Raw genomic sequence first — 24,426 nt, 5'->3', positions numbered from 1 at the left:
ACGAGATTATTACAGATGCAGCAACTATAACCACGTGCTAATTTCTTTAAATCATATTCTACCGTGTGATGTTTTGAGTGATTAAGTAATACTTGCCGAGGATATTGTGTTTGTCTTATTGAATATTCCTGTTTTGAGGAAGAAAAGTCTTACACACAGAAGTCAGACAGATCCGCATTCCACTACTGACTGCCTCTTACGAGCTGTGGGACCCTGTGTAAGGAACTTCATTTCTAAGTGTCTTGGTGTTCTCATCTGAAAAATAGGGACAACCTCACAGGGTTGTTTTAAGGATGAAATAAGGTAATACACCTAAGGTTGAAAAGAATGCGTGGGGCATCGTATGTATTCAATGTATGATGATCACTGCTGCAAGAAGGGAATAGAAATAACCAATATAGGGAAAGTTATGAAGGGTTACATATTACACAAGTTCTTGCAATTGTTGTCCTCAATTGTCCAGGACTTTTTTGCTCAGGGCCTGGAGTTAAATTCTTGCTTGTCTCTTTTAGTTCAAAGGGCAATAGGTATGAACTTGTGAGTATTCAAAAAGTTCTTTAAAAAAAATTTTTTTTTAATGTTTACTTATTTTGAAGAGTGAAAGAGAGAGAGTGAGCAGGGGAGGGCCAGAGAGAGACAGAGACACTGAATCCGAAGCAGGCTCCAGGCTCTGTGCTGCCAGCACAGAACGTGACACCGGGCTCGAGCTCATGAGCCGCAAGATCATGACCTGCGCTGAAGTCAGACGCTCAATTGACTGAGCCACCCAGGCGCCCCCAAAAAGTTCTTAATTATAGGGAATATTTTACATTTCTGTGGTATTCCAAAAAAGGACATGCCAAAATGACGTTTGAGAGCTTGTCCTTAGACCTCAACTAGGGAATGAGAAGAAAGTCGCCCATGTAAAGCCCACTTCCTCATAGGCATACACAGGCATTTCAGCGCAACTTGGACTTGCCCTTTCAAAAGGCATATTGAGGGTGAGCTGCATTATTGAAGGGATAATCTTGAACATGCTCTACTCATTAAAAACAAACAAACAAACAAGTAAATTGTTTGCAAACACTTGGAACCCGAAGTATTATTAGCAACATATCTCACTGCTGATCTCAACACTGAGAACTGCTGACCCACTGGATATAGTCCATGGCCCTGTGCCACGTGCCATGACTCTTTCTTGTCAACTAATACTGCCCCACATAATCACCTGTGATAGGTAAAATGAATCAGGAGAGAAAAAAATGAATCGGGGAAGAATAAATTTGGGAGGATACCAATTTTCTTCCAATTCAACTGACTGCAGCATGGCCTAGGTTTAGTGCTCTAAGGTAGGAGCAGAGAAGACAGTCTAGTCTTCCAGGGTACCCCCTCCAGATCCTCTCCAATCACACCATGCACCCTGATACTCACTTCATGCTGACCCAGGTGGAAGAGGGCTGCAGAGCGATTGGCATAACACAGTGAAATGTCTGCAGTGTGAGGCCTTGAATGTGATATTCCCTGCAAAACAATGAACCGGTTAAAAGTATAAATGGGAAATAGCACTAAAAAAAAAATCTCTACACTCAATGTGGGGTTCCAACACACGACTCCGAGATCAATAGTCATGTGCTATACCAACTGAGCCAGCCAGGCACCCAGAAAACAAGCATTTCTAAAGGTTTTGTTTTTTTTTTTCTTTCTTCCAGATAAGGGCTCTGCTATGAAAGATGGTATGAAATTCGGAAAGTTACTGGATCTTTTTGTGCTTCAGCTTCATTTTTAATTATCTCAGAGCAAAGCTGTGAAGATCGAGTGAGGAAATAAATATTCAAAGCACTTTGAAGATAGCAGCATCAAACACCACTTCAGCCACAAACAATCCTAAAGGTAAATGAAAATGGAGGAAAATATTGCAAGCACAATCCTGCACACAACAAAGGGTGAGTGGCACAAATAGAAATCCACAAAAGAAGAAACACTAATGATACTTATTTCTTAGAAAACAAATAGTTAATTTATTTGTGGATAGTAAATTATATGTAAATGGAAGCACACAGGGCTCCTTTCCTTCTACCACCAAATTGGCAAGGATTAAGAATTATCATAAAGGTACCATCTCAAATCACTGGAGAAAAAAAAAAGGGATTATTCAATAAAAGTATTGTGACAAGTAAGAAGAGAAATAAAGTTGGCCCTCTATTTATGATAAACCTTTAATTAGGACAAATTCTCAATGGATCAAAACCTTAATGTAAAAAATGAAGCTCTCAGAGCACTAGAAGAAACTATAGGAAAAATCTAAAGCGATGTTGGAGTGAGGGATCCCTTTGTAACTATGACACAAAACCCAGAAGTCACAAAAGGTTAATAAATTTGAGTACATAAAATATTTCTTGAGGCACCTGGGTGGCTCAGTCAGTTAAGTGTCTGACTTTGGTTCAGGTCATGATCTCACTGTTTGTGAGTTCAAGCCCCACATCAGGTTCTCTGCTGTCAACGTGGAGCCTGCTTGGGATCCTCTGTCCCCCTCTCTCTGCGCCCCCCAAAAATAAATAAACACATTAAACAACTATTAAAAAAACACATTTCTTTACAGCAAACCAATAAAAGCAATATCAAAAGGCAAACATTGAACCGGAAAAAATATTTGTAACTCATGTCACAGGCAAAGGGCTCATTTCTTTACTTTATGATAGTTCCTGCAGATCAATAAGATGATGACCAATAATTCAACAGGAAAATAAGCAAATGATATGAATAGAGAGTTCTAATGGGAAATAGAAATGGCTCATAAACATACGAAAAAACGCTCAGCCTCATTCATAATCAGCAAAATGCAAATTAAAACTCTACTGGACCTTGAAAACATTATGCTAAGCGAAATAAGCCAGAAACAAAAGGACAAATATTGTATGATTCCACTTACATGAGGTACCTGGAATAGGCAATATCACAGAGACAGAAACAGAACAGCGATTGTCTGGGGTGAGGGGGAGGGAGGTATGGAGAGTCACTGTTTAAGGGGCACAGAGTTGGTTTTGGTTGATGAGAAAGTTCTGGAAATGTATGATGATGGTTGTGATGTGGGAAAAAAGGCAAAAGGAAAAAAATTAAAATTTCCTTACTACTTACTGCCCATTGACATGTCCTTGAGACAGGCCGAGCAACCCTCCTCTAGGAACTCAACTGCCTGGATGCTAATACTTTGCTAAGGGCAAAAGGCTAAGCTTAGCATTAGCCCGACCTCCAGGATCCTGTAAGTCTTCTTTAACATATAAAAATTCCTTTGGAAACTTCCTTTCTCTCTAACACCCCGAGATATATGTTGGCAATCATCCTCCAAGCTTATGGCCCACTGATACACATCTGAAGGATCTCAAGACTGAGTTTTTACTAAACAATAATAAATTACCTTCTCCTAACAAGAGCTAGCCCCCTCAAGGTCCTGGAAACCTTGCTTCCACACTCCTTAGAGACTTACTCTACCCCTCACCCCCTCCCAACTTGAAGATATATAGTCAAGGGCTCTTCACAACCCTAGTGCAGCTCTTTCTGCCCACGTGTCCTGTCCCTGTGCTTTAATAAAAACCACCCTTATTGCCCTGAAGATGCTTCAATTCTTTCTTGACCATTTGCTGCAAACCCCAACATTTCCACATCAGTTAAACAGCACCGTAAGTGTACTTAACGCCACTGCATTGTATACTTAAAAATGGTTACAATGGAACATTTTATGTAATGTATATTTTACCAGAGTAAAAAAAGTTTCCATCTGATAAATTGGAAAAAAAAAAAACCCGACTATACTGAGAAACCATTTTTTAGCTATCAGATTGGCAAAGATAAATAAAGCCGATAGCACATGGAGTCATCAAAGGAGTGGGAAAATGAGCATTCTCATATGTTGCCAGTGGGAGTATAAGCTGGTCTCATGATTATGAAGGGCAAGTTAGCAACATATATATGTATTTCATATATATATCTGTATCATTTATATCTCCATTAAACCAGCAACTCCTCTTCTAGGAATTTATCCTACAGATATAATCTTTTACCCCAATGCTTAACCGACTGAGCCACCCAGGAGCCCCTCTTTTACCCCAATGATAGGTACAAAATAACATACATGCAAAGTTTCTCAGCATAGAGTTGTTTGAAATAGCCAAAGATAAGGAACAACTTAGATCAATTACATATTGATCTATAAGATGCTGGCTAAATAAATTACTACACATCCATATTAGGTAATACCATGCAGCTATAAGAATGAGGAAGCTCTTAATGTTCTGAGGTGGAATGATCTTCAAGATATTATTAAGTGAAAAAAGCATGGGGCTGAACAGTGTATATTTATGTAAAAAGTGTATGTGTGTGGGGGCTCCTGGGTGGCTCAGTTGGTTAAGCGTCCAACTCTTGATTTTGGCTCAGGTCATGATCTAGAGTATCCAGCCTGGAGTAGGGCTCTGTGCTGACAGTGTGGAGCCTGCTTGGGATTCTCTCTCTCCCTCTCTCTCTGCTCCTCCCCCACTTGTATGTGTGTACGCTCTCTCTCTCTCAAAATACATAAACATTTTTAACAAATAAAAATAATTGTTTTTGTTTTTTTTTTTTAAAGTGTATGTGCGTGCAGGAATGGGAGATTGTTTGTATTTATTTATATATGCTAAATACCTCTGGAAGACACATTTAACAGTGCTGGGTTCTGGTGTTAGGTAAAGTGGTGGCCAGGAGACAGAAGAAATAGACTACACTGTGTATATATTCTTGTACCTTTTGAATTTTAACTACGTAGACACATTTCATATTAAAAATAAATAGCTAAAATAATAACAAAATCTTAAAAACTAGTATTGCTGAGGATACAGAGAAATGAACATTCCCATATTCTACTAGAAGGGTTGTTAACTAGTTTTTTCCTAGAGAACAATCCAGCACCAAGTACCAAAGGCTTAGAATAACACATTTAAATTGACCCAGCAAATTCTCTTCTAGGAATTTATCCTAAGGAAGTAATCAGATGCGTAAAAATATTTACATAGAAAGACACTCCTTGTAGCCTTGTGATACCAAGCAATCTGTCAACATTAGGAGATGTTAAATCAAGCATAGTTCTCTGTAATGGAACACTAAACTAGCCATAAAAAAAATCATGTGCTAGTGGAAAATTTAATAACACGAGAAAATGGTCACAATAAATTGTTGAGGGAAGAAAGCAGATTACAAAACAGTAAGTGCAGCATTATCCCAATTTTGTAAAAGAAAAACATATTTTCAGAGGAAAAAGTGTCAGGATGGATATAAGCAAAAATGTTAACAGTGCCTATCCCTGACTATGTAACTTTTTTACTCCTTATGCTTCTCTATATTTTCCAAGTAACTTACAAAACATAGTGCTTTTATAATCAGATAGAAACAACAAATATTATTTAAAAAAAGAAAAAATAGCAGGTTTGTAGAAAATTGCAAAGTACCATAATCCCCAAAATACTAGCTTCATGAAATAGGAAGGCTCATCTCCTTTCACATACAGAGCAAACCTTAATTTTTTTGTCTGATTTCCCTTCTTATTTTACTTGTTTTCCTTGAACAACTTCCCATATGATCACATTTCTGATGCACATGCATAAACTTGAAGAGATTAGCTCTGTAAAAAGGAACTATTAAGCCACTTATCAGTGGATCGTTACTCAATTCTTCAGGAATCACGAATTCACATTATTCAACTAAATACTTTATAACATTACAATTTAGGGTTCTTATCAGTTATAGAGGCTATTGTTAGAAGTCTGAGAGTTGTTGGAAAACTAATTCCAAATGTTAAGCTTAGCCCTGTTAAAGATTCAGAGTAAAGGTGTTTACCCTTCAAATTTACACTCATTCTTTTATTTAAAAAAAAAAAATTAATGTTTATTTTTGAGAGACAGGGTGTGAGTGGAGGAGGGGCAGAGAGAGAGAGAGAAAGACACAGAATCTGAAAAGGCTGCAGGCTCTGAGCTGTCGGCACAGAGCCCAACACGGGCCTTGAACTCACAAGCCGTGAGATCATGACCTGCGCTGAAGTCAGATGCTTAACCGACTGAGCCACCCAGGTGCCCCTACACTCATTCTTTTAAATATACAAGATCACAGACGTGGTGAGAGGATTGGTACATTCCTGCTTTAAGCCCATATTTATCTCTTAAAAATTATGGACGGAAGTCTCTCAGGGATCTTGTTTCAGTTTCTATGATGGAAGCAGGACAATAAAAGCCTCAGATTGTTAAAAGCCACTCTTCCTGATCAAAATCTAGCTCAGTGATGCTTAGTTTTTATTTTATTTTATTTCATTTCATTTCATTTTTTAAAGTTTATTTATTTCGGGCGCCTGGGTGGCTCAGTTGGTTAAGCATCCAACTTCGGCTCAGGTCATGATCTCATGGTTTGTGAGTCTGAGTCCTGCGTCAGGCTCTGTACTGACAGCTCAGGGCCTGGAGCCTGCTTCAGATTCTGTGTCTCCCTCTTCTCTCTGCCCCTCCCTGACTCATGCTCTCTCTCTCTCTCTCTCTCTCTCTCTCTCAAATAAATATTAAAAAATAAATATAGGCATACCTCATTTTTTTTTTTTTAATTTTTTTTTTCAACGTTTATTTATTTTTGGGACAGAGAGAGACAGAGCATGAACGGGGGAGGGGCAGAGAGAGAGGGAGACACAGAATCGGAAACAGGCTCCAGGCTCTGAGCCATCAGCCCAGAGCCTGACGCGGGGCTCGAACTCGCGGACCGCGAGATCGTGACCTGAGCTGAAGTCGGACGCTTAACCGACTGCGCCACCCAGGCGCCCCTAGGCATACCTCATTTTAATGTGCTTCACTCACATGGCATTTTTTTTTTTTTTTTATTACAAAGTAAAGGTTTGTGGCAATCCTGCACTGAGCATGTCTATCAGCACCATTTAATAGCCTTTGCTCACATTGTTCACTGTGTCTCTGTGTTACATTTTGGCAATTCTTGCCATATTTCAAACTTTCATCATTATATTCATTACGATGAGCTGTGATCAGTGATCACGACTTGCTGAAAGCTCAGCTGCCAGTTAGCTTTTTTTTAAGCAATAGAGTACTTTTAATTTAAGGTATGCACATTTTTTTGATATAATGCTATGGCACACTTAGTAGACAATAAATAGTGTAGTGTGAACATAACTGGGAAGCCAAGAAATTCATTTGGCTAGCTTTATTGAGATATCTGCTTCATCGTGGTAGTCATCTCCTAGGTACTGCTGTATCTGTTGACAACCTTCAAAATGGGATTTAAATAGGCTGTGACAGTTGGGCTTATTTTCCTTTCCAAGTTAACCTAAGTCATACCGGTTGTAAGCGAACACTGCAGCTGACCAAACACCTAGCTGGCCTCTAAATTGGGACTATCAAACCAACAGCCTCATCAATACAAAGGGCACACAATTCAGTGACAGCTGACAGACCCGGGCAAGGCAGAGCCATGGGCCCAATAAGCCTATTGCTACAGGGTATCTGAGAGAATTTAGGAATAGAAGTTTCTTGATGGAATTCAGGACGCGTATATGCCTTTGTTTTGGCATATAACCAACGGCAGAATTCTGCCAGTTTTCTTTTTCAAATTCAGTTCACAAATTGTAAACAAGGGAACCACTGGCTACACAAGTCAGCAGTAAGGTTCTGTGACCTGAAGAACTACGCATCGCGGAATCGCGGAATCGTTGGTAGCCCCTCCTGCTGAGATGCGGTGCCTTACCTTAGAGTACAGCACTGTGGCTCCCATATAATCCTTCTGCTGAAATTTTTTGTTTCCTTCTTCTCTGTAGAAAAGGGGAGCGTTGGGGTCCTTTTCCACCAGGTAGCCCCTAGACAGATTTTGTAAAAACATCTCATCCTCGGGTCTTCATGAAGAAAGAAACAAAACAAAAAAAGCACACATTTGTTATTTCAAGGGAAGTACCTTAACCACTGCACTTGAAACGTCGTGAGTACCTACCTGCAAAACACGGGGACACATGAGGTTGTCTGTATCGTGTAATGTGAATGGGGGGGGGGGGACTTATGGCCTCAGAGGCATAGATACCAGAATTTCTATTTAGAGGACAGAATGCTAATTATTTATTTTATAATTACCACCCCTACGATAATGTATCATAAAAAAGCTTAGGTGTGGAGAATAACATAATACATGGTTTTGTAGCAGAGTATTCTCCACTTAAACTGTGTTGAAAATACTTGAGTGAATGGCTGACAGAAGGAGGAAAGAGGGGGAAGAGGGAGGGAGAGGTAGGGAAAGAGAAAGAGAAAATGAAAATGAATCATAAAGTAAATGTAGTAAAGTATTAACACTTGGGGAATCTGAAAGAAAATACTGAAAAGAAAGTCACAGGCTCCAAATGGTATCACTTGGTAAGGACCCAAGTCAGTAAACCAAGACTTAATACCTAAGCTGACTGCAGTTGCAAGACCCCAGAAATGTAACCTTTAACCTCCAGATAGGAATTTACTGGTCAGCACTAGTAAGTTTACTGACAGACCCCTTCCATTCATTCGCCTTAGGAGGGTGACCTTGCCTAAAACAATGGATTCTTTGCTAATAATTTCCTTTTTCTCCACACTCTCTCTACCTTTATTTTTTTAAGTTTATTTATTTATTTTTAAATATTTATTTATTTGAGAGAGAGAGAGGGAGAGAGGAGCAGAGAAAGAGGGAGACAGAGAATCCCAAACAGGCTCCTGCCGTCAGCGAAGAGCCTCACAAAGAGGCTAGAAACCACAAACTGTGAGATCACCACCTGAACCAAAACCAAAAGTCAGACGCCCAACCAACCAAGCCACCCAGGCATCCCTAAATGTTTGTTTATTTTAAGACAGAGAGAGAGATAGGGGGAGAGAGAGAGAGAGAGAGAGGGAGAATGAATGAGGATCTCAAGCAGGCTCCAAGCTGTCAGCAAGGAGCCCGATGAGGGCTCAGATCTCACGACTGTGAGATCAGGACCATGATATGATGACCCTGAGATCATGACCTGAGCCGAAATCAAGAGTGGGGCACTTAACCGACTGAGCCACCCAGGCACCCACATCCTCCCTACTTTGAGCTGTCAGCGCAGAACTGGGCGAGAGGCTCAAACCCAGGAACTGTGAGATCATGACCTGAGCCAAAGTTGGAGGCTTAGCTGACTGAGCCACCCAGGCGTCCCTCTACTTTTAAAAACCTTCCCTTTTCCATAGCCCTTTGGAGCTCCCTTCTACTTGCTAGTTGGGATGCTGCTTAATTCATGAATCAATTAACAAAGCCAAATGGATCATTAAAATTTAGTTGGTTGAGGGGTATTTGACTTAGGCTCAGGTCATGATCTCGCAGTCTATGAGTTTGAGACCCACATCAGTTTCTCTGCTGTCAGAGTGGAGCCTGTTTGGGATCCTGTCTCTCCCTCAATCTGCTCCTCCCCCATGCTCGTGTGTGCATGCGTGCTCTCTCTCTCTCAAAAATAAACATTAAAAATTTTTAAAAATAAAAATAAAGTAAAATAAAATAAAATAAAATTTTCTTGGTTGGGGCATCTGGGTGACTCAGTCGGTTAAGTGTCTGACTCCTGATTTTGGCTCAGGTCATGATCTCACAGTTTGTGAGTTTGAGCCCTGCATGGGCTCTGTGCTGTCAGCTAGGAGCCTGCTTGGTATTCTCTCTCTCAATCTCTCTCTCTCTCTCTCATAAATACATAAATAAACTTAAAAAAATTTACTTGATTGAATTTTTGTTACTTAACAAAGTATATTACTTTGTTATACTTAATATACTTAACAAAGTATATACTTCTTAAAAGTATATACTTTTTAAAATATACTTAACAAAGTATATTACACAGCAATTATTTGTACTATTTTTACAAATTTTATTGTAAAAATTACTACTACTATTGTAAAATTACTATTTTACAAATAATTCTGAAATTATTTCAACCTGAAAAGGCTAAGTGTCTAACTCTTGGTTTAGGCAGGGGTCATGATCTCACGGTCTGTGAGTTTGAACACTGCATTTGGCTGTGTTGACAATGCGAAGCCTGCTTGAGATTCTTTCTCTCTTTCTTGTTCTGCTCCTCTTCTGCTCTCTCTCTCAAAAATAAATTAATAAACATAAAAAACCCCACAAATAAACACACACACTGGCAACGGAGAATACACCATTCTGCCAACAAGGAGAAACAGAATACCCTAGACTCTCTCTTTAACTGTAAAGAAAGTAAAATATGCATAATGTGAAAAATAAAAATTCCCTTTTTAAAAAATTCTTTAGGGGTGACTATGTGGCTCAGTGGGTTAAGCGTCCAACTTTGGCTCAGGTCATGATCTCACGGTTCATGGATTTGAGCTGTGTCAGGCTCTGTGCTGACAGCTCAGAGCCTGGAGCCTGCTTCAGATTCCGTGTCTCCCTCTGTCTCTGCTCCCCCACCCCACCCCCCTTGCTTTTGCTCTCTCTTTCTCTCTCAAAAATAAACATTAAAAAAAGTTTTTGTTTATTTTTGGGAAACAAAGAGACAGAGTGGGGTAGGGGCAGAGAGAGAGAGAGAGAGAGAGAGAGAGAGAGAGAGAGAGAGAGAGAGACACAGAATCTGAAGCAGCAGGCTCCAGGCTCTGAGCCGTCAGCACAGAGCCTGACGTGGGGCTCAAACCCACAAAGCGTGGGATCATGACCTGGGCTGAAGTCAGACGCTCAACCAACTGAGCCACCCAGGTGCCCCCCAATTTTTTTTAATTTTTAAAATATGTATTTATTTGAGAGAGTGAGTAAGCAAGCAAGCATGAGTGGGGGAGGGGCAGAGATAGCAGGAGAGAGAGAATCCCAAGCAAGCTCTGTGCTGTCAGTGCAGAGCCTGACGCAGGGCTCAATCTCACAAATCATGAGATCATGACCTGAGCCCACTCAGAAGCTTAACTGACTAAGCCACCCAGGTGCCCTGAAAACTAAAAATTCTCTTAAGCATCTCTTCTCAAAGAAATTGAGATCAGAAGTGTAGAATGTTTTTCAAATTTTTGTTTACAAAGACCCATAATAAGAAATATCTTTTACACCGTGATTCAGTCTGATGTGTCTATGTACATATGTATTGAAATTTCACAAAACGTTATCTTTACTATGTATGAGTTAATATCAAATATTTTATTAGTATTTAGATACAATATAGAAAAATATCAAAATAAATAATATAAAAAGGAAAATTAGAAATTTTAATTAAAAAATTTTAATTTAAAAGGCGTGCTTGCCTGTTCTAAGTTTATTCCAGTCTAAAAACAATACGAGGATAATACCCTATGCATATCTGGTGAACCATAGAGTCTGTTGTTTTTTTTCCTGTTTGTTTTTGTTTTGTTTCAAATTAGGGTAAATCTGAAAATCCTAGTTCAAGCAAAAAAGATTGTGGTGAATAATAATTATAGCAAAACTCTTCTTGCCTAACAATGGATACTCTTTATCTTAATCCAAAATGATGATAAATTCAGTGTTGTGTAATTGTTCTTTAGTGCAATTAAGAACTAAGCTGCAATAATTCATTCTTTTCTTCAGGCACCAAGTTAACTCAGTAATTGATTCAAAGTTTTGAAAAGCAAATGGATGTTCTTTTTCTTTTTCATATTCCAAATTTTCTTCTGGAATAGTATGATAAAAAATTTGAGGAAGTGAGATAAAACAATTTTTCTTTCTTAAAAAATATATTTATATATATATATTTTGAAGATTAAAAAAATTTTTTTAATGTTTATTTATTCTTTGAAAGACAGAGTGTGAGTGTGGAAGGAACAGAGAGAGAGAGAGAGAGACACAGAATCTGAAGTAGGCTCCAGGCTCTGAGCTGTCAGCACAGAGCCTGATGTGGGGCTTGAACTCACAAACCGTGAGATCATGACCTGAGCTGAAGTCGGACGCTAAACCCACTGAGCCACCTGGTCACCCCTATTGTTTTTGTTTTTGTTTTTTTGAGAGAGAATGTTAGAGGGAGAGAGAGAATCTCAAGCAGGCTTCACACCCAGCATGATCCCACAATCCTGAGATCATGACCTGAGGTGAAATCAAGAGTTGGACAGTATACCGACTGAGTCACCCAGGTGCCCCAAAACAAATAATTTTTTTTTTACATTTATTTATTTTTGAGAGACAGAGCACAAGTGGGGGAGGGGCAGAGAGAATGAGAATCTGAAGCAGGCTCTAGGCTCTAAACTGTCAGCGCAGGGCTCGAACTCATAAACCGTGAGATCATGACCTGAGCTAAGTCAGATGCTCAACCAACTGAGCCACCCAGGTACGCCAAAACAATTTTTCTAATTATTTTTACTGTGGTAAAATACACATGACAAAATTGACACTTTAACTATTTTTAAGTATACAGTTCAGTGGCATTAAGTACATTAACAATATTATGCAATTGTCACCACTATCCATTTCCATAACTTTGTCACCATCCCAAACTGAAAACTCTGTCCTCATTAAAAAATAACTCCTCAGGGGTGCCTGGGCGGCTTAGTGGGTAAAGCATCTGACTTCGGCTCAGGTCATGATCTCATGGTTCGTGAGTTCAAATTCAATGTCAGGCACCCTGCTGTCAGCACAGAGCCTGCTTTGGATCCTCTGTCCCCCCCCTCCCCCCACCCCTCTCCTGCTTGTGCTCTGTGTGTCTCTAAAAACAAATAAATAAACTTAAAAAAAAATAATTTGATAACTCCCCATTCCTCCCTCTTCCTAGCCTCTGCTAACCTCTATTCTATGTTCTGTCTCTATGAATGTCTACTCTAGGTAACTCAGATAAGTGGAATCATATAATATTTATCCTTTTTATGCCTAACTAATTTCACTTAGCATACTGTTCCCAGATTCATCCATGTCGTAGCATGTACAAGAATTTCATTTCCTCTTATGGATGAATAATACTCTATTGTATGTAGATACCACATTTTGTTTATCCATTCATCCGTGGATGGACAACATTTGGGCTGTTTCCATTTCTGGCTATTATGAAAAATACTGCCATGAACACTGGTGTGCAAATATCTGTTCGAGTTCTGTTTTCAATTCTCTGGGGTATCCATGCAGAAGTAGGGTTGCTGGACCATATATTAATTCTAGTTTTAATTTTTGAGGAATGACACTGGTTTCCATAGTAGCTACACTATTTTACATTCCCACTAGCAGTGCACAAGGCCTCCAGGTTCTCCGCATCCTCACCAACATGAGCTATTTTCTGTTTGTTTGTTTTTTCCTAGTAACCATCCTAATGAATGTGAGGTGGTATCTCACTGTAGTTTGGATTTGCATTTCCCTAGTTATTAGTGATGTTAAGAGCACCTCTCCAGGGGTGCCAGGGTGGCTCAGTCAGTTAAGCGTCTGACTTTGGCTCAGGTCATGATCTCGCGGTTCATGGGTTTGAGCCCCACATCAGGCTCTGTGTTGACAGTTCGGAGCCTGGAGACTGGTTCGGATTCTGTGTCTCCCTCTCTCTCTGCCCCTGCTCCACTCATGTCTGCCTCTCTCTCTCAGAAATAAATAAACATAAAAAAAAAAAAGAGAGCACCTCTCCATGTGCTTGTTGGCTATTGATATATCCTTTTTGGAGAAATCTCTATTCAAATCCTTTGCCCATTTTTAAAATCAGGTTGTTTGCTCTCTTGTTGTTGAGTTTTAGGAGTTCTCCTTATCAGGTACGTGATTTGTTAATATTTCGTCCCATTATGTGGCTTGCCTTTTTTTAAAAAAAATCTTTTATTTTTATTTTTTTAAGTAATCTCTCCACCTAACATAGGGCTCAAACTCACAACACAAGATCAAGAGTCACATGTCCTCTCTACCCACTGAGCCAGCCAGGTGCCCTTTTGTGGGTTGCCTTTTTTACTCTGTTGATAATTGTCTTTTTATGCACAAACTGTTTTAATTTTCAAAATTGTCTACTTTTGTTGCCAGTGTCTTTGCTGTTATAGCCTAGAAATCATTGCCAGCCAATGTCATAAGCTTCCACCTTAGGTTTTCTTCTAAAGGTTTTATAATTTTAGCTCTGAAGTTTAGGTCCTTGGGCTATTTTGAGTTAGCTTTTATATATGGTATAAGGTGAAAAGTCTAACTGTGTTTTTTTCATGTGGATGCTAATTAGGGAGCAGACAGAACTGAGTTCCTTCTTCCAGTCTTGCCTTCTGTCTCTGGAGCCCTACTGAGGGCCTCTCATGGAGTCAGCTGGCAATGCATCAAGTTCCACAGAGTACAGAGGATTGAGAATGGAGCTGAGAAACAATAGTGTGTTAATTCCCACACGTCTGTATATACATGTTTTTTCTGAGCCATTTGAAGTAAGTACAGTCATCATAGAAGTTCACCTCTACACATTTCAGCAGACCTCTGCTAAGAATAAGAACATTCTATACCTAAAAAAATTTTTTGGGGGGTGCCTGGGTGGCTCAGTCAGTTGAGCGTCCAACTTTGGCTCAGGTCATGATCTTGCGGTGAGTTGGAGCCCCGCGTCAGGTTCTGTGCTGACAGCTCAGATGCTGGAGCCTGCTTTGGATTCTGTGTCTCCCCCTCTCTCTCTGCCCCTCTCCCACTCACACTCTGTCTCTCTCTCTCTCTCTCAAAAATACACATTAAAGGGGCGCCTGGGTGGCGCAGTCGGTTAAGCGTCCGACTTCAGCCAGGTCACGATCTCGCGGTCCGTGAGTTCGAGCCCCGCGTCGGGCTCTGGGCTGATGGCTCAGAGCCTGGGGCCTGTTTCCGATTCTGTGTCTCCCTCTCTCTCTGCCCCTCCCCCGTTCATGCTCTGTCTCTCTCTGTCCCAAAAAAAATAAATAAACGTTGAAAAAAAAAATTAAAAAAAAAATACACATTAAAAAAAAATTCAAGACCTATTTATGATATAGACAACTTCCTTAAATTAAAAATGGGTATGTACTGTAAACCTATGGCAAATGTCCTAAATGGCTGTTACTATTCAATACTGCACTGGAGGTCTAACTAATGTTATAATCAAAAGATAAAATGAGAGGTAAAAATATTGGAAAGGAGGATTACTATTTGCAGATATAGCTACTTACCTAAAAATTCCAAGTGAATTGGCATAAAAACAATAAAATATTGTGGAAATACAGTCAGGTAGCTGTAGGATACAAAAATTCCTAGCCTTTATACACCAATCGTCAGAGAATGTAATTGGGCGAAAAAAAAGTCTTATTCACGATAACAATAATCTTACAATAAGGAAGAATAAATCTAAGCGGGAATGTGCAAGACCTATACAAAGAGAATGATAAAACTTTACTTAAGGATATGAAGGAAGCCCTAAGCAAATGGCAAGACATACCTTTTACTTGGAGGAGGAAATTTAACATTGTAAAGGTGTCAAGTCTCCCTAAATGAATCTGTAAGTTCAACACAATCTGCATCAAACATCCAACAACATTTTTTAGAAAGTATTTATTTATTTTCGAGAGAGAGAGAGAGAGAGAGAGCACGTGTGCAAGCGCAGGGGGAGGGGCAGAGAGAGAGAGGGGGACAGAGGATTCGAAGCAGGCTCTTTGTCGACAGCACAGAGCCCGACGTGGGGCTCGAACTCACCAACTGTGAGATCACGACCTGAGCTGGAGTCGGACGCCTAACCGACTAGGCCACCAGGCGCCCCTAGCCAAGACATTCTTGAAAAAGAAGAAGTATATGAGTGTGTGGGAACTTGGCCTACCAGACAGCAAAGCCACATCTATAGGAGCCTTCCATGCTTTCTAGTGTTCCTTCCTTCCACTTCTGGTAATAAAATCTCAGGGAGGAAACCATTTCTTGTGGCTGAAGTAGGGAAGACCCCAATCTGGCAATAGGGTTGAGCACCGTGCTATAGGCCTGGCCAATCAGAAAGGCCTCACGCTTGTGGTTGAAAGGATGCATCAAGCAGTCAAAATTAGGTGGACTGGAGTCCACAATTAGGTTGATCTAGACCTTTTCTGCCCAAACTCTCAGGAAAGATGGCCTCTTTTCTTGTGGTTGTTAAGCTTGCAGGACGTGTCCAAGGCTACCAGTGTTGATTATGTCCGCCAGGTGTGCAGTTTGTCTGCGAGATGAAGAGCTACAGTCTGATGACATCTGAGCCCCTGGACACAACTCTGCTTGCAAACAGATCTGCCTTGGACATCCTAGTTTCATAGTGCATAAATTTCCTAATGTGAGCTGGGTTTCTGTCACTCGAAACTGAAAGAATTCTAGTATGATACTATAAAGTCACAGTAAAAACCCTTTGGTTTTGACATAGAAATAGAGTCTAGGAACAAATTTGTGGCAAGTGGGAATTCAATTTTTAACGAATATGGCGTTTTGAGGCACTAAGGATATCACGGACTATTCAATAAATGCCTAGGAAAAATCATCTGGAAAAAAGTTAGCACATTCTCTTACATCACATACAAAAATAAATTCCAGTGCTCGCTTCGGCAGCACATATACTAGAATTGGAACAAAAATAAATTCCAGATGGAGTTTTGAGTCAAAACTAAAACACAAAACTACAAAAGGAGTTAGAAGAAAATAAAGACTATTTGCAAGACACATAACTCAGAAACCAGAAAAAAAAAAAGATATAGGTGTATAGAAGTTAAAGCACGCACAATTTATATACAATGCAAAACACTGCAAGTAAAGATAAATAATAGGTTGGGGGGAAAATTAGTCACAAATATAGCAAAGAATTATAGGACCAGATTTTTGAAGATCTCTTATAAATTCATAAGAGAAAGACAGACAACCTAGAGGGAAAATAGGCAAAAGACACAAATGAACAGTTTGCATAAGAAATATAAATGGGTTGTAACATCAGAAATAATGCATTCTTTCACTAGTAATTAGAAAAATGCAAAACAAAACAAAACAAAACAAAACAAAAACAAGATATTTTTGTCCTGAAGTCTGGCAGAATTAAAGACTACTGCTTTCTAGTGCTGGTGTGGATATAGGAAAGTACCGGTAATGTCTTTTTGGAAGACAATTTGTCAGTATTTATCACATTTTAAAATGCCCTGGGTGGCTCTGCCAGTTGAATGTCCAACTTCAGCTCAGATCATGATGTCATGGTTCATGGGTTCGAGCCCTGTATCGGGCTCTGCACTGACAGCTCAGAGGCTGGAGCCTGCTTCAGATTCTGTCTCCCTCTCTCTCTGCCCCTCCCCCACTTGCTCTCTGTCTCTCTTACAAAAATAAATAAACATTGAAAACAATAATAAAAAAATAAATAAAATGCTCGTAATGACTGATACAGCTATTTATCTTCGAAGAATATGTGTACAAAAACATACAAAAAAGTTGCTTACTGCAGCATTGTTTGTAACAGTAAAAATGCAACAACTTGGAAATAATGTAATTGCCCCTCAACAGGGAAAAGAATAACTACATTGTGGTATAACTACATAAGCAATATCATGCGGTTGCTAGAAAGATTAAGGTGTGACATCGGAGAAAACCTCCTAGAACAAAGCACATAATATGACAGAATAAAGAAAAAGAAATGTAGATATATCTACAATTGTATGAGAATACACAAAAAGGACCAGAAAATTCTAATAAACTGTGGCTGTTTCTGTAGAATTGAATGAAGAGACGGTAAAGGGGAAACCTTCCCGTTAAACTTCATTAAATATCATTTCAAATACGATGAGAATAAATTTGCATCTTGTCAGCATTTATCATAAAGAAAAACAAGTATCAAAAAAAACCACCCCAAAACAAGTAAAACGTTAATTGTACTTGGTTAGTACCTGAACTGGCAAGGCTCAACACTGCACTCATCATTTCATTCAACTAAAATCTGAGTGCCCACTATGTGCCAGACTATCGGCAGTTGTTGGCACAAGGATAAAGACGTTAACATTGAACCTGAAAGGTGTTTATGTATCTGCATGTATATGAGGCTCTCATGTATGAGTCCTATTGAGCATAAATACGTGCCAGTTGGTGAAGAGCTTTAGACATTTCCAGATTGACATTCAATCAGTATTTATTAAATGCCTGTTTTTTTGTTTTGTTTTGTTTTGACACAGCACTGCTCTTGTCTACACAAAGACAAACACAGACAACATCTTTGCCTTCATGGAGTTTATAGTCTATAGTGAAGACAGACGTCAATCAAATGATTACACGAACCTGGAAAGGAAAGCTACGTGACGTTGTTAATATATACTGAGCTGGGACTCAGGAGGCTTTCCTGAGGAAAGATCTGGCTGACCCTGAAGGATAAGTAGAACTTAATTAGGGTGCGGAGGAGTAGAGAGAAGCCAGGGAAAGCATTTCAGGCAGAAGAGATACAGGAAGTAAAGGCCACGTGACAAGAAGCACAGTGTACATTAAGAACTGAAAGAAGGTCATGGGGCGCCTGGGTGGCTTAGTCGGTTGAGCGTCCGACTTCAGCTCAGGTCATGATCTCGCGGTCCGTGAGTTCGAGCCCCGCGTCGGGCTCTGGGCTGATGGCTCGGAGCCTGGAGCCTGCTTCAGATTCTGTGTCTCCCTCTCTCTCTGACCCTCCCCCGTTCATGCTCTGTCTCTCTCTGTCTCAAAGATAAATGAACGTTGAAAAAAAAAATTAAGAAAAAAGAACTGAAAGAAGGTCAACAATATGCTGGAAATAGGAGTGTGGTAAGGGGAGGCCACGGGCGATGGGCAGACTGCAATGTCTTACTGGCTACATTAGGTTGAGAATTTTAGTCTTTATTGTAAGAGCGAAAGAAACTCCTGAAAGATTTTAAGTGAGAGCAATATAATCTGATTTGTGTTTTGAAAAAGGATTTCTGTTGTGGTGTAGGAAATAGTTTGGAGGGAGGCAAGTATGCATTTGGGGAACCAGTTGGTAGTATTCTAGCTACTGATAGTAATTTTGATTAGGGAGGTAAAGGGAACGTGTTGGTTTTTTGTCACTGCTGTAACAAATTCCTACAAAATTAGTGGCTTGATACAAACAAAAATGTGTTCTCTTACAGTTCCGACATGGGTCTCAGTAGGCTAAAATCAAGGTGTTGGTAAAGACATGTTGCTTTCTGGCTCCAGGGGAGACTCTGTGGCCTCACCTTTTCCAGTTTCTAGAAGCTGCCTACATTCTTTGGCTCGTGGCTCTCTTTCTTTACCTTCAAAACCGGCAATCCTGCATCTCTCTTGACAATTCTTTCATAGTTATGTCTCCCTCGGACTCTTCTGCTTCCTTTCTCCACTTTCAGGGATTCTTGTGATTACACTGGGCTAATGGGTAATCCAGGCTACTCTGCCTATCTTAAAGTTGGCTTGTTAACAACCTTAATTCCATCTGCAAACTTAATTTCTCCTTACCATGTAACCTAACACATTCACAAATTCCAGGAATTAGGATGCAGACAACTTTGGGATGTATTATGTAGTATTATATATACCACACAGGAAAAGAGGGAGATTATCACAGTTTTTTGTTTTGTTTTTTTGTTTTTTTTGAGAGAGGGAGATCGCATGAGCGGGGGGGGGGGGGGGAGAGCGAGAGCGAGAGCGAGAGAGAGAGAGAGAGAGAGGGAGAATCCCAAGCAGACTCCAGGCTCAGCATGGAGCCCAGTGCAGGGCTCGATCCCATGACCCTGGGATCATGACCTGAGATGAAATTAAGAGTCAGAAGTTAAATCAACTGAGCCACCCAGGCACCTCTTATTATAAATGTTTAAATATTTGTTTTGTGGTTATCCTGGAGATTAAAAAATGAATCCTTGATTTATTTACTATCTTCAGTTAGTACTTTTGCCATTTCCCAAACAATGGAAGAACCTTACAACAATTTACCTCCATTTGCCCATCTTTCCATTTGTACTACTATCATGTGATCATGAGTTCTTATTTTATATTTAATTTAATTATTTTTTAAAAGCTTATTTATTATTATTATTTTTTAGTAATCTCTACACCCAATGTAGGTCTTGAATTCACAACCCTGGGATCAAGAGTTGCATGCTCTACTGACTGAGCCAGCAAGACACCCCTCATGAGCTATTTTTTTGTTTTTGTTTTTTTTAAGATTTTGTTTTTATTTATGTATTTATTTCTTTTTTTAAAGATTTTATTTTTAAGTAAATCTACATCCAACATGGGGCTCAAACTTACAACCCCAAGATCAAGAGTCACATGTTCTACCAGCTGAGCCAGCCAGGAGCCCTGTGAGTTGTATTTATCTATTTAAAAAAACAATTTTTTAAAGTTTTTATTTTTAATTAATCACCATACCCAACACGGGGCTCAAACTCACAACCCCAAGATTAAGATTTGCAGGTTGCACCAACTGAACCAGCCAGATGCCCCTCCTCACCATGAATTATTTTTAAATATAGAATGGTTCCTAGGTTCTTAGCTTTAAGAACTGAAATAAGGTAGTGCAATTCACTAAGATAGGGACCACTGGAAGGGACTGTGAGTTTGATTTTGAATATGTTGAATGTTTTTTTTTTTTCAGCGAGAGAGAGAAAAAGAGTCGGGGGGTTGGGGAGAGAAAGAGGCAGAGAGAGAATCCCAAGCAGGCTCCATGCTTAGTGTGGAGACCCACGTGGGGCTTGAACTCACAAACCCATGAGATTATGACCTGAGCCAAAATCGAGTCAGGCGCTCAACCAACTGAGCCACCCAGTTGCCTCTGGATATGTTCAATTTTAAGTATCTTTGGGACTTTTAAGTAGTCAGCTGGATTTCGAGATTTGAGTCTCAGAAGGGAGGTGAGGGCTGGACATAAAATTTTAAAGATAATCAACATACAGAGGAGGTAATTGATGTCATGGGTGTACATGAGACTGTATCAGTTGAGGATACAGAGTGGAAAGGAAAAAGAGCCTAGGTTGGAGTCTTGAGGAACTCCAATAGTAAATGACCAAGCAAACCCTCTTCATTTATATTCCTTTCCATGCACCAAAACTTCAAATGATTCTTGTGGATTAGGACATCTTGGTGTTAGTAAGCCATATCCAACTACCTTGGGATAACTCTGCTACCATTACTATTTTCATCAATAGTTGTCTATCATTTTTAGAAACTCTGTAAAAGGAATCCACAGATCCCATAAAGATTTAGACATTATTTTTCAAACTGTAGGTCATGACTCAGTGGGTCATGAAATCAGTTTAGTGGGTCTTGATTATTTTTTAAATGAGATAAATAGAAAGGAAAATATCAAGGCACATCATACGCAGTAAGCATTTATACTCTCTACCATGGTGAACTTACCCAGTCTGCAACTCAAAATACCATGTATGACTCCCAAATTTCTATCTCCAGCCCAGCGCTCTCTCCTAAATGTCGTGCTGACTTAGACACCTCCACCTGGATGTCTACTAGACATCTCAAACTGAACTGGGAACCCCTGATCTTCTTTTCCAAAACTGTTCCAAAGCAGTCTTCCCAGGTGAATGCTATGAAGTCTACTTTCAGAATCCAACCATTTCTCGTCAACCCCCCCCCCGACCACCACTCTGGTCCAAATTATCATCACTTCATTTTTCACCTGGATTAATGCGACAGCCTCCCAACAGGTTTCTCTAATTCCACCCTTGCTTGTCCTATAGTCTATCCTCAACAGAGTAATCCCTTGAAACAGGAGTTAGCAAACTTTGTCTGTGGAGAGTCTGAGAGTAAATATTTAGGTTTTGTGGGCCAAGAGGTAAAATTGAGGCTCTTACAGAGGTAGCTCTATAAGAAAAGAGAAAACAAATTTCTATAAATTTTTATTGATAAAACTTAAAAAATAATTGAGTATAATGTCTTGTAATACCAGTCTACTTTTTTTTTTTAAGTTGGTCCCTCCCCCCCCCATCCTCTGGCCCCCCTTCCCGAGATCAAGAGTCACAAGTTCTTCTGACTGAGCAGGCCAGGCACCCTGCGTAATATAGGTCTACTAATGAGAATGGATTTTTTTTTTTAATGAATTTTACTTAATTGGGATTCAAAGCCAGTGTTCCCAAATGATCAAATCAACTGTAAATGCTTATCTGTAAAAAACCGTTCTTAGTGATGGTCATATAAAACAGGCAGCAGGACGGATTTACCCTGCAGGCTGTAGTTTGCTGACCCCTGCTTTAAAATATAATCAAATCATATCGTTCTCTCAAAACCCTGGGAATTAGTTTTCCACTGTTGGGTAACAAATTACCACAACTTCAGCAGCTTAAAACACCCGTTTATTATCCTCACAGTCTGTTGATCAGAAGTGCAGGTGAGTCTGGCTGAGTTCTCTGAATAGGGTTTCACAAGGCTGAAATCAAGCCAGTTCTTTCCGATTGTAAGTCTGAGGTCCTCACTTCCTTGCTGGCTATCAGCCAGGAACTACTCTTAGCTTGAAGAGGTTGCCTGCATTCCTTGTCATGTGGTCCCCCTCCATCTTTAAAGTCATTAAAAGCACATGCGTATCTCATGGTTTGAATCTTTTTGATGTTCCTTTATGCTACCAGCTGGGAAAAACGCTCTGCTTTTATTTTTATTTATTTAAAAAAAAATTTTTTTAACGTTTATTTATTTTTGTGACAGAGAGAGACAGAGCATGAACAGGGGAGGAGCAGAGAGAGAGGGAGACACAGAATCTGAAACAGGCTCCAGGCTCTGAGCTGTCAGCACAGAGCCCGACGCGGGGCTTGAACTCACGGACCGTGAGATCATGACCTGAGCCGAAGTTGGACGCTTAACCGACCAAGCCACCCAGGCGCCCCAGAAACGCTCTGCTTTTAAAGGGGTCACCTGATTAGGTCAGACCCACTCAGATAATTGTGTATCAAGGTCAACTGACTTGGGAGTGTTGGGGAGGGGGCATCATCTTTAGAAGTCTGCCTACCACACCTTGCAATAATTTCCTACTCAGAGTAAAAAGAAAAGGCACGTAGGAGGGCCAACATGACTTGTACCACTGCTGTCCCCCAACCTCCATGCATGTCTCATTACCTCTTTGATATTATTTCCTGCTCCTCTCCCTCTGGTTTACTCTGTTCATGCACACTAGTCTTCTTGCTGTTGCTTAAACATGCCAGACACATCCCACCTTGGGATCTCTGTCTGGAGTACTCTTCTCTCAAATATCTAATTTGTTAACTCCTGTATCTCCAAGACTTTGCTCAACTTCCACTTTTTCAATGAGACCATATCTGATCACACTATTTATTCAGAGGTGTTTTTTTTTTTAAGTTTATTCATTTATTTTTGAAAGAGAGAAAGAGTGAGCACAAATGGGGGAGGGTCAGAGAGAGACAGGATCCCAAGCAGGTTCCGCACTGTCAGCATAGCACCTGATGAGAGGCTCGAACTCATAAAGTGAGATCATGACCTGAGCCAAAGTCGGACACTTAACTGACTTAGTCACCCAGGTGCCCCTGATCACACTGTTTAATACCACAACCTGCACTCTCACTCCTGGCACTGCCTGTTTCCCTTATCTTGTTCTATTTTTGTTTTTTTTCTACTATTCTTAGCACCTTTAACATACTATATCCTTATATGTGCTTATTTATGTTTATTGTCTGTCTCTCCTTGCCACAATTATGCTCCTCAAGGGTAAGGCTCTGTGTCTATTTTGGATTCACTAATGTATTTTTCTTTCTTTCTTTTTAAGTGGTAAGGTTTTCTTTTTTTTAAGTTTATTTATTTTGAGAGAGAGTGAGCATGTGCACGTGGTGGGGGGGCAGAGAGGGAGAGAGAATTCCAAGCAGCCTCTGCACAATCAAGAGTCTGTTGCCTACCTGACTGAGCCACCCAGGCACCCCCCTTTTTAAATTTTATTTATTTAGGGGCGCCTGGGTGGCTCAGTCGGTTAAGCGTCCTACTTCAGCTCAAGTCATGATCTCGCAGTCCGTGAGTTCGAGCCCCGCATCGGGCTCTGTGCTGACAGCTCAGAGCCTGGAGTCTGTTTCAGATTCTGTGTCTCCCTCTCTCTCTGCCCCTCCCCCGTTCATGCTCTGTCTCTCTCTTCTCAAAAATAAATAAACGTTAAAAAAAAATTTTTTTTTATTTAATTTTTTTTTTTCAACGTTTTTATTTATTTTTGGGACAGAGAGAGACAGAGCATGAACGGGGGAGGGGCAGAGAGAGAGGGAGACACAGAATCGGAAACAGGCTCCAGGCTCCGAGCCATCAGCCCAGAGCCTGACGCGGGGCTCGAACTCGCGGACCGCGAGATCGTGACCTGGCTGAAGTCGGACGCTTAACCGACTGCGCCACCCAGGCGCCCCCAAAAAAATTTTTTTTAAATAAATTTTATTTATTTAAAAATAATTTTTAATGGTTATTTATTTTTGAGAGAGAGAGAGAGAGAGAGAGAGAGAGAGAACATAAACAGGGGAAGGGCAGAGAGAGAGGGAGACACAGAGTCCAAAGCAGGCTCCAGGCTCCGAGCTGTCAGCACAGAGCCCAGCGCAGGGCTTGAACTCACAAACCGTGAGATCATGACTTAAGCTGAAGTCGGATGCTTAC

General features: G+C 40.2%; 1 protein-coding gene across 3 annotated transcripts in view; it reads right to left on the bottom strand.

Moving 5' to 3' along the window:
• The window catches only part of SMYD4 (SET and MYND domain containing 4), a 68,472-nt gene that overhangs the window by 41,893 nt on the left and 2,153 nt on the right, over positions 1-24,426 (bottom strand). For 2 of the 3 annotated variants that reach the window (XM_030295041.1, XM_030295040.1), the window contains exons 3-4: positions 7,735-7,879; positions 1,411-1,500 (exon numbers count right to left, since the gene is read on the bottom strand). In XM_030295041.1, the coding sequence (XP_030150901.1) occupies positions 1,411-1,500; positions 7,735-7,879 (235 nt within the window). The remainder of the gene's footprint in view (positions 1-1,410; positions 1,501-7,734; positions 7,880-24,426) is intronic. The other variant, XM_030295042.1, reaches the window with a different exon arrangement.

The sequence above is a fragment of the Lynx canadensis genome, chromosome E1 (assembly GCF_007474595.2).
Source record: "Lynx canadensis isolate LIC74 chromosome E1, mLynCan4.pri.v2, whole genome shotgun sequence".
In the NCBI taxonomy this organism is placed as follows: Eukaryota; Metazoa; Chordata; class Mammalia; order Carnivora; family Felidae; genus Lynx; species Lynx canadensis.
The sequence above is the reverse complement of the archived record's forward strand: the minus strand, read 5'-3'. Positions and strand labels throughout refer to the sequence as shown.